This window comes from Ictalurus punctatus, chromosome 5 (assembly GCF_001660625.3).
Source record: "Ictalurus punctatus breed USDA103 chromosome 5, Coco_2.0, whole genome shotgun sequence".
Taxonomy (NCBI): domain Eukaryota; kingdom Metazoa; phylum Chordata; class Actinopteri; order Siluriformes; family Ictaluridae; genus Ictalurus; species Ictalurus punctatus.
In genome coordinates this window covers 24,392,423-24,403,919 of record NC_030420.2, presented here as the reverse complement: position 1 = coordinate 24,403,919, position 11,497 = coordinate 24,392,423, and the positions used below count along the sequence as shown (strand labels likewise).

General features: G+C 39.1%; 1 protein-coding gene across 4 annotated transcripts in view; it reads right to left on the bottom strand.

Moving 5' to 3' along the window:
- Positions 1-11,497, bottom strand: part of bcar3 (BCAR3 adaptor protein, NSP family member) — a 69,596-nt gene that overhangs the window by 8,965 nt on the left and 49,134 nt on the right. For all 4 annotated transcript variants that reach the window (XM_017467895.3, XM_017467897.3, XM_017467900.3 and 1 more), the window contains one exon: positions 1,121-1,249. In XM_017467895.3, the coding sequence (XP_017323384.2) occupies positions 1,121-1,249 (129 nt within the window). The remainder of the gene's footprint in view (positions 1-1,120; positions 1,250-11,497) is intronic.

The following is an 11,497-nucleotide window of genomic DNA, read 5'->3' as shown; positions in this document are numbered from 1 at the left end:
GTTGTTGTTGTTGTTGTTTTAATGTTTACATGGAGCGTCGACCATCCAAGTCCCCAAATCCAAGTTTTTACTATAGAAACAATACTTTATTAGAATGAGTGCATAATATAAACATTTGCTTTGCTGCTGTCAGAGTCGCAGTGTTATAGTAAATCACCTTCTGCCCAATCAGATTAGAGAATTGAAAAGCGCTGTGGTATACAGTGATGCGTTGTGTTCCGAGAGCTGGCTGTAATGAAAATGCTGCGTGATGGATTGTTACATTTATGGTTCATAAGCAAAGTGTGCAAAATAGCATCAAACTCAGCATCTACATCTGCGATGTCCTTGTGACTTGTGCATAGTGAAACATGGACTGCCACTGTGATTGATACCTGATTGGATATGTAGTTTAGTCCCTCGTGAGCACACAGCGATGTTAAATCGGCACCTAGATTTCAGCCTCAGTTATGATTTAACTTCCGAATACCTATTAGATTGAATATTTACTTCACTGTCTGGGGTTAAAAGACACACAACAAGAAGAATTCTCTTAAAGAGTTAAAAAATATGACATGCTCTTATGAACACTTTTGCACTTAAAACATTTGTATGCTTTTTATTTTTAAATGTGGCTCTACCAGTTCTAGGCAGGTTTGGCTCCTATGAACTGAGTAGTGTTCAGACTCTGTGAACTTTTATTACAAGCTTAACTCTGAGAGAAGCTTGTGACAACAGGAACCGAACGCCGGTCATTCAGTTTATTGTACTGCAGGTGTACTAAAATTAGCGGTAGGTTTAAAGTGTAACCCGTGCCTTCCATATCAGCGATTAGTGCTGGACTAACCTCGTCTCAAGGATGAGCTGGAGGAAACACACCACATTTTTATTTCATTATCACGTTTCACAAAGAGACCGAATGATCCTCTGCCAGACATCAGACATGTCTCACTTCACACGAACAGCAAAATGTGATTAGCTGAGCTCAGCCAAAGCAGCAGACAAGTGAGTGCTTCATTTCAGAGATAGTGAAATAAAGCTCTCATCTCTCTCAGTTAAAGTATTCCAACAGTTACAGCAGATTCCTGCCAAGATGCACCCTGCATTCCTCCTGTCTTTGTGTGTATCACTACGAGTTTACCTGTCTTGGAATGGCTCCATGGTACCATGCATGGCTGCGAGGTTCCTCTCCACACTGTTTCAGCTCTTCCTCCAGCTCCCTGCGTAGCTTCTCTGGAGCTCCATCCATGATGTGCTTGTCCTTGGAGAACTGCACATAAATGGGAACAACAATGCCTTTCAATGTCCTCAAATTCATGATTGTTCCATACACACCGCATGTGTGTTTGTGCCACAAAGCAACCTTCACACTTAACTCCCTCCCTTTTGCTCACTCTTTTTTTTTGGTAACCCTGCCTCTATCGTCTGCCACTGTCACTCTCAGTACAAACCTGCCTGATAGATGTACCTGTTGATGATTTCCATGACTCAACAGTCCCTCCCCTTTTTCTGTATCCTATCCTCTGATAGGCTCTGGAACGTCCTCTACCCTTACCTGTAACTGCACACACACACACCCAAAAAAAAACCCTGCTTGTTCCTGTAATGCGGTCTGACTCATCGTTTTCTGTCAGAGATTCATTTTGGTGAAACCAGAAGAAGGTTGAGTAATAGTTTAGTTTAGTTTATACTTTATGGTCGTTTTGCAAGGAAATTCATCTTGGACTCTGAAGTCGCACAACACACAGCAACAGCAACAGTTTACACAGACGTAATAATAAAAATAAATAAATAAATAAATAAATAAAAACCAAAAACATTCAAAAGAGAACCATTCTACATACATTTATATTTACAACTACATCTTGCTGATTAAAATATTAATAGATGCTGATACAAATTATTTTTTTGTAACGGTTACTTTTGCATAGCGGAACCCTATAACGCTTCGCTGAAGGTATTAACTGATACATTTTAGATAAAATGTGGCTTGATTCAGTCTTGTGCATTCTTAAAAACTAATTGCTCAATAAACTGGGGGACAAGTGGGAATTATCTTCAATATATTATATTATATCATCTTTAATACAGGAAATGATAATGTAGGCCAAATCTGATGAAACGTCACTATCTTGGTCTCTATGAAACATGACACTTTATTAGAATCAGTAGGATTTCCTAATATTAGAAAATTGTTTTGACAAAACATATTTCAGTACATTATTCAACTATGTAACTTGTCATTAGGAGACAATGGCATTGAGTAGCTGTTTATACCAGACAGGCAAATAGAAAATGTCGCACACGCACCCACATACACAGCATCCACGCTTGAGCAAGAACTAACCTGCAGAGTTACAACAATATAGACCTTTCTGAGTTTCTTAATCCTTTGTGTTTAAGAAAACAAGTGTGAAAGACTCGCTTTCGTTTTAGACTGGGTAAACCCACACTTCTTTTTATCCAACGGGGGCTACATACTAATATACTTACTGTACTAATAACATAATGTATACGTGGAGAGTATACTTACAGATTATTTTTCAGTTTTTTAAAGAAAAGTATGCTTGTTTACTTTTGATATACTTACAAGTATTCATGAACAGCAGTAAACTACATGCCAAGTAACCTATTAGTTTGTTACTGTTATATGTTCTAGTGATAGTATGGTTATGAATCTTATTTCTGGATATTCTAAACTACTAATGAGGATGTAAGTCTGCTTATATCTATTTAAGTCCACCTTAAGTTGTTTACAGACTTTTAAGCAAGCAAAAGTTTACATTTTTAAACAGCCATTCTAAATTGTAGATCAAGAAGACATTTTAATTCCTTTAAAACACCTTTTGTCTTTAAATGTGCCTAATGTGACAAACAAAAATGTATTTGTATTAAAACCATTTTCAGAGTGAGCCTACAGTATGTCCCGAAAAATCTGGCTTCTGAATCCTAGCTTCCACACAGGAAGGGTGGGCTTCCTTTTCTCTCTTTCTTTCTTTTTGTTTTTTATTTCCCACCATGTTCTCCTCAATTCAATTTGGTCTCCTGCCAATACCCACACACCAGCCAGCTCTCTCCTATCATACACCAGCTACCAACTGGGTAGGGTGAAATCTAGGCAAGACAAGTTTATTTATGTAGCACATTTCATACACAATGGTAATTCAAAATGCTTTACATAAAAATGATAAAGACAATACAATACAAGAACAAGAAATAAAAGTAAGAAATAAAAATGAGAAAAATGCATTAAAATGAGCAGGAGATAAAAAAAAAAGAAAAGAATTTAAAGAAGTTATAGAGCTAAAATGATTTGGATCAGTCAGTAGAGTGCAGTATATTGTTCAGTCAGTAAATGCGAGGCTAAATAGATGTGTTTTCAGTCTGGCTTTAAATGTGACTAGAGTTTGACCACATCTTGCTCCTTCTGGAAGCTGGTTCCAGCCATGGGTGGCATAATAGCTAAACGTGTCTCACCTTGTTTTGAGTGAACCCTTGGTATTTCTAACTGACCTGATCTGAGAGGCCTGTTCGGTTTATATTCAGTAAACATATCTGTAACGTATTTAGGTCCTACGCCATGTAGTGATATATAAACTAGTAATAGTACTTTAAAATCAACCCTGAATGTAATTGGAAGCCAGTGTAAAGACCTGAGGACTGGAGTAATCTGCAACTGTCTAACGGTCTTTTTGGGAAGACCGGTGAGAAGTCCATTGCAGTAATCCACTTTGCTGGTGATGAATGCATGAACAAGTCTTGACTGGAAATGAAATTTTTGAGGTGATAGTAGGCTGATTTGGTTATTGCTTGCACTTGACTACTGAAACTCAGATCAGACTAAGATCAGACAAAATGACAGCAAATGGCCGAGATCAGACAAAATGACACCAAGATTCCTGACTTGATTTTTTGTCTTTAGACCCTTGAAGTCAAGGTACGTGTTCAACTTGAGACTTTCATTTTTGTTTCCAAATACAATGATTTCTGTTTTGTCTTTGTTTAACTGAAGGAAGTTTTGGTCACATTCAACTGTTTTGTCAAGGCACTGGCACAGGGAGTCTATCTGGTGGTAATCAGGCGATAGGGCTAGGTAGATCTCGGTGTCGTCTGCATAGCTATGGTATGCAGTTTGGTTCTTCTTTATAATTTGGCCTAGTTGGGAGCATATACAGGTTGAACAGCAGCAGTCCAAGGATTGAGCCTTGTGGGATTCCATACGTCATGGAAGTCCACTCAGATTTATAGCTGCCTATCTTCACATAGAAACCCTTCCCTTCTAGATATGACCTGAACCAGCCAAGGACCATCCCAGAGAGCCTTACCCAGTTTTCCAGTCTGTTTAGGAGTATATTGTGTCGACAGTGTCAAAAGCAGCACTGAGATGCCTGAATCAGTATTTAACCGAATATCATTAATTGTCTTTATGAGTGCCGTCTCTGTGCCATGATGCTACCAGAAACCAGATTGGAAATTGTTAAAATAACTATTTGAGGATAGGAATTGGTTCAGCTGATTGAAAACAAACTTTTCAATGATCTTGCCTATGACAGGTAGATTTGATAACGGTCTATAGTTGCTTAAAACCGTGTTTTCCAGATTGCTCTTTTTCAGAAGGGGCTTAACAATTGCAGTTTTAAGGGATTTTGGAGAGTGTGCCTGTGCCTGAGAGGAGTGAGGCATTTACTATATCTTTTTCTAAACACTTAAAAACGTTTTTGAAAAAGGATGCAGGGAGTGTGTCGAGACAGCAGGTTGATGTTTTAAGCTGCTGTACTGTTTCTTTTAGAGTTTTGGCATCAATTTCCTCAGAAGTAGGCATAGTAACATAGTTGTGTCTAGAGTGCGGCCCCGATTGTGTGTGGGTCCATTCATGTGCTGAGTTAGATCAAAAGTGTTTAAAACAGATATGAGCTCTTCGGCAGTGCTGTTTTCAGAATGATCAATATAGATATTAAAATCCCCTGCAATAATAAAACAGTCAAATTCAGATGAAGTCATCAAAAATGTGGAAGAGTATGCAAGAGTTGGTGGCCTATAAATAATTAAAAATAAAATTCATAGAGCATCTTTTAGTACAATACTAAGATACTCAAATGACAAGTAATCACCAAGTGATATTGCAGCTATTCCTCCACCTTTCCTAACAGCTGTAGAGGAACTCGTGTAAGTAAAGTTTGTAGTGGCCGATTCATTGAGGATGGTTGCACTACAGCTGTCATCTAACCAAGTTTCATTTAGAAACATAAATTCAAGTTGTTTGTGGTGATGAGATCATTGACTAAACATGATTGTTTTTAAAGTGAGCGGATTTTTAAAAGTGCCTACTTAACAGTTTCTGTTTTTGGTTCCACAGTAATCTCAGATAGATTTCTAATAGGCAAGAGATTATACAGGTTTGCTGTACACCTATAGATATAGATATAGATAAAACTAAAGGGACATTGGTTTACCGCTTGTTCTGCGAACATTGGGGAATGTTGCTACTACTGTAACAGTGACCAAACACATATCACTGGGAGCTGTTATCAGTTGTTCGCTGTTTACCCAGAACAGATGAAGGACGGTGTGGTCCCTGACGTTGAGGCAGCTGCCAGAGATTGCTCTCAGATGAAGGGGGCCTTAGATTTTGGTGTTTTTTTTGTTTTTTTTTGGTATCTGGGGGCTCGATGCAATGTAGTGGGATAGTTTGTTCCAGCAACCAGCAGTTCCTCCATTAACTTAGACAAGCTCAGAAGAGGTGAAGGTGATGTTGATGAGAGGGAGAAAGTGTCACATGAGAGTGACTGTGCATCTGGTGTTGTTGGAGGCTGAAGCATGATATCTTGACTTCCTTTACTTTCTTCCAGGGACTCATCCTTCAGTCCTGTTTCGTGGAGCCGTTCCAATTCGTCACAGTCCAACTGTTGAACACTTTGTGGGTGGGACTCAGCCTGGGTTGTGTTCCTAAGCGGTGGATGTTTTGGCTGTGCTGTGTCCTTGTGGGTTGTGTTGACTAAATGTCCATCCAGATATTGAAGTGTGGTTCTGTTGTCATCCAGACTCTGCAGTGCTGTTTGTGTGTCATTGAGTTTGAGAGGATTGGCACACGTTGCAGATGGATGAAGGAGGGAGAAGAGGATATTATCATTTAACACTCTCTCCAAGTATTCTGGGTGCAGGCCATCTGATTTAAACAGATCAATTTGACTCCAGAAAAGATTCAAGTTGTCAATGTAGTTCCGTCCTCTCATGTTGCAGGTTTTGTGTAGCCATGTATTTAGACCAAGCTAACGAGAAAACATATTTGTTCCTCCGGATGGGAGTGGTCCACTGATGAAAGACTGAACTTTTAATCTTTCAAGTGTTTCAAAGAGTTAACTGAAATCCCGCTTCAGTAGTTCTGACTGCTCGTTCCAAATATCATTTTTCCCAACATTTATTATAACCCGATTCACAGTCTTAGGCTCTAGCAGAATGCTGTGAAGTTCCTTATTTACCTCAGAAACCATTGCTTGAGGAAGGCAGCAGGTGGTAGTAGTCCTGCTGCCAATGTTTCTGATAATGGAGTCCCCCACTATCAGAGCGCTCGGCATGGTTGTGGTCTTGGCAGATCGCCGCTGCCTGCTTGACCTTGAGTGCCTGCTAGATGCTGTGTTAGCTGCTGGCTGATGTGATCTATGTCTGATCATGTTTGGGTTTTCTTCGTCCACATTCATTAATGGTTCAAATCTATTTTGAAGACTAATTGGGGGTGGAAGAAAACCAGTATTGATCGGTTTGTCAATGTCGGGAGTTGAACATGCCCTTGCCCCAAACTGCGATGCCTGTGACTGTCTGATATCTTGTGCATTGTTGGGTCTAGCTCCCTGTTTATGCCATCAGTTTTTGCTCACGCTTTCATCGGTCACTTTTGCCACCTCTTCTGCTGTTTTTTTCTGAGCTCTCTTTCGCATTTTTAGGAGCATTAGAATCACAGGACTCATCGGCTGAAGACTGAGGGGGTCCACGGTGATGTATTCCTACGTGTTCTGTCAAGGGTGGCAATACCACAATTAGTTTTGTTTCAAGAACTACGATCCTATGAAGAAGGGTTTCTCAGCCTGAGGAGCAAGTGGAAAGAGGCATTTTCTTTCTCGTTTGTCTGTAATGTAGATATCAGGAATGTAGATATCTCTTCACAGGAGGCAGTAGTCCACTTTCAGAGGAAAAAAAAAACTTTTTTTGTTGTAATATTTCAATCCCAAATGTCTCTGGTTTTAGAGTAGGTGCCAAATTAGGTTGTTTTGAGCACTTTCCTGAACAGCTGATGTGAAAATAAGAAGTTAGAATGTAAAAGCAAGAACACGAGCAGTAAGCAAAAGCGTCCGACCAGTAGCAAAGCAGGAAGAAGGAAAATCTAAGATTAACAAGCCAGCCACATGTTTTCAAACAGCTGCTCATGCTGCATCACAGGGCAATGTAACAGACGCCAAGGAAAGCGCTATCTACCCTCTTCCACATACAGTCATGTGAAAAAATAAGTACACCCCCGTGGAAATTGTTCTTGTTGTTTTTTTGCACAAACAAAGGTTTGATCCTCTTTGAAACAGTGCTTATTAATAAAGTTGATACACTCAGTCAAACGACATATACAATTTACATATTTATTTTAGCAATTTTCAGAATTTAAATTAACAACAACAAAAAAAACATCAGTCACATGGAAAAATGATCACATCTTCAAATCCATAAAATTAGAATCAGGTGTTCAAGATTGTGTGCCAGTGATTAGAAGCTGCTTAGGGAGTGCAGGTGGAACCTGTCTTATATATAGCCTTTCATATAGTGTCTGGTGTTCCCTTTGCTATTGAGATGTGTGGTGTCATCATGCCAAGAGTTCTAAAAAGTTCTGTAAGACCTTCAGAAAAAAGGTTCTGGATGCCTGAGAGTCTGGCAAGGGATTTAAAAGATCTCCAAATTATTTGAAATACATCATTCAGCTGTAACGAAAATCAACTACTAATGGCGCAGATTTCAAACATCTTGCAACTGAAAGAATATTGCATGGAAAAGTGGTCAAACTTTCTTGCAAACCTGGTGGACATTTATGCAAAACGCCTTACTTTTACCATAGTCAAATATCACATAGGGTTACAAAGCTATTTCAAAGGCTCTGCGACTCCAAAGAACCACAGTGAGAGCCATTACTGTATCTCCAACTGGAAAAACTCAGCACAGTAGTGAAGCTTCCCAGAAGTGACCGACCTTCCAAAATTCCTCCAAGAGCACGGCAACTACTCATCCAGGAAGTCACAAAGAGCCAAGGACAACATCAAAGCAACTACAGGCCTCTCTTGCATCAATAAAGGTCAATGTTCATGACTCCACTATCAGAAATACACTGGGCAAAAATGGCTTCCATGGAAGAGTGGTGAGGTGAAAACCACTGCTAACCCAGAAGAACATTAACACTCATCTGGATTTTGCCCAAACACACCTTGATGATCCTCAAACCTTTTGGGAGAATGTTCTGTGGATTGATGAGTCGAAAGTGGAACTGTTTGGAAGACAGGGGTCCCGTTACATCTGGCGTAAACCAAACACAGAATTACACTAAAAGAACATCATACCTATGGTCAAGCATGGTGCAGAAGTTATTGCCGCTAAATCTGGCACAAACAGATTTTAAGTTTAAGGGGCCAATTAGTTTTTCACATTGGTGATAGGCATTGGATAACTTTTTTTGCTTCAATATAAAAACAAAACAATAAAAACTGTATTGTGTGTTTACTCACATTGACTTTATTTTATGTTGTATTTTGTTTGGAGATTTAAAACTGTTAATATGAGATATACACAAAAACAGAAGAAATCAGCAACGTATTGACATTCCTGTTGAATAAACGATTGAAAAAGCTCATTTTCCTTGTGGATTTGTTCAAGTATATCAACTTTATTAATAGGCGCTGTTTCAAAAATGATGAAATGTTTGGTTGTCGAAATATATCAAAAAAGCCAACAATTTCCATGGGGTGCTCTTATTTTTTTCACATGACTGTACACGAGCTCATTATTGGCTAGTGTCACAGTGATTGACAGGGGAGTGAGAGTATGCCATCCTTTCTGAATTCCAATTGCCACTGGTGATGCCATGAGCATCATAGCTGACCAGTCAGCATCTCTAACTTCACACTCGCATCCCAGGTGCACAATGTAGTGCACTCCTCTCTCCATCACTGTCCACTTCTTTACTTTCTCCTTTTTCTTTCTCTTATTTCTTTCCTACTTTTTTCTCTTTCATTCTTTTCTCTCGCAATCTTCCTCTTTCTCTCTTCTCTTTCTACTTAAGAAACCTTTCTTTCTTTCTTTCTTTCTTTCTTGTGTATACAGGAAAAAAGCTACATATATTTTGGTAAATGATAAAAGTGCTTAATGAAAATATCGCATACTACACTTAAATTGTACTGAAGTATACTATTTTTTCCAAAGCGAGGACAATATATTCCTGAAATCAGAGCGCTCTTGTGTGATTGACAGGTTCCTTAGCAAGTCTGGAAATATACACTGGATGACACTGATGACATACTGAGTGTCCGATACCAAAAGCCTATCTGATTCAGTTGAGTGCGTTGTTCTTGACTTGGTTTAGTCTAATGTGATATTGTGTGCCCTTCATTTACAAAAACTGAACTTACAGCTTTTTTCTTATGATTAACTCGAAACCATGTGAAATGTTCAGTTTATTTTTCCTCCTGTGGAAAAGAAAAACACACCTTGGAGCAGTGATCGCAATTATTTGACTGCTGGGGTCAAAAATGTTGGGGACATTTGAAGAACATCCTTGTGTCTTCATCCTGTTAGCTGAACATTTGGAATGCTTGCTATGTGTGGTACCCAACCTCAGAGTCTTAAAAGTACTAGTTTCATGCCCAACACTGTAGTTGTGTGTCCTGCGGCTGCTTCATGTGGTGTCATTGCTGAACCTCAGGCTAAATCTGGCTGTGCAGGAAGGACCTTTCTACTACTTCACATTTTACTGTGACCCTGTGTGTTATATGGCATATAAAACTGACACAGAATTGCAGGAAATTAGGAGCGAAGTTGTGTGCTTTGTTTGCTTTGCGTAGTGGAAACTCAAACTGATATGGCAACGAGTGTTTGTTTCAGCAGAAGCTTGATGAACCGAGCCGTGAGCTCGCTTACGCACGCATGCACTTGCACGTAACAACACTTCGTACAGCAGTGTATTTTATTAGTGTGGCTCATTTAAAAGAGTGCGTCGCTTTAGCCCTTTAGATAAAAATAGTTTTTATGGCTTGATTAACTGCTACTCAGCTGGATCTGGCTTCGTATCTGTGTAGCTGAGAGGCGTCTGTGGTGATGTCATTGATTCAGGAGACAAACAAGACAAAGCACATACGAATAGACGGTGTGTCTAAAACACAAATAAATGCTACTAATCCTGTATTCAGAGGCAGGAAGGCCTCGAGTCATGTCCAAATGTAATGTTTTCATACAATGCTGCCTTCTGAGATGCTTTCATCCATGTATTATTTGCTGCCCTATTTATCCAATAATAAAAGAAAATGATGGCAGAAAACCGAGGGAGCAATTTGTGAACAAATAACTTATTTGTAATTATTTTCTGACTTAAGATTTTGTTTCTAGTTACATATGGTTGTGTAGTCACAAGACATTTGGTCTATTTTCTCGACAGTACTTTATTCTGTCTCACCTAATGGACTATATCCTTAGAGACTGGTAGTCAGTGTCAGTAATCTTGCAAATTGGTGACGTATGCTGCATTCAAAGCCTGTTACAAAACATTTTCTTATAGGTACCTTTGACCTATTAGTCAGTATATGCATCAATGCAGCTGCCTTCTGTTTTTCTTATTCTCCTAACACTAATCGCAAAACCACTTAACATACAAACTTTGTTCAAACTGCATTTTGAAGATCTTTTGACCAACAATGAAGCTATTTAATTGTTGGGCAAATTTAGAATTGTAAAAATATTTTAGTTTTAACTTAGATACTTTTCCATTGACATACGTTGCCTGAATATTGAAATACATTGCCTGTCAGTTTGAAGTCCAGCTGCCACTGTTGATGTTACAATGGGCTTCACAGCTAACCAATCAGCAGCTCTGGTGTAACATTTTACTCACAGCACTTCATACTTTCACCTCATTCTTTCTTTTTTCTCTTTCTCTTCCCGTATTCCTCACTCTTTTCTTTCCTCCTACCTTCCTTCCTTCCATTCATCCATCCATTCATCCATCCGTCCGTCCATCTCCTTGCAAGCATTGTGTAATTCCTTCAGGAAATGCAAATCCAGTTGATGTACTCCAATATCAGCAATGTAGACTTGTTAATCATGTTCACTCTGTCTGAACTTAACGCAATGAGTGTGGCCAGCCCCCAAGCTTCATGATGGACCACATGAAAGGTTTAGGACTATAATCCCAATAGACAGGAAGTGGTTGCTTTTGAACTACAATGTTCTTTGGTTGATGAAGTGTTTAGTAGAAGCACAATGGCTTGTTTAATTTTCT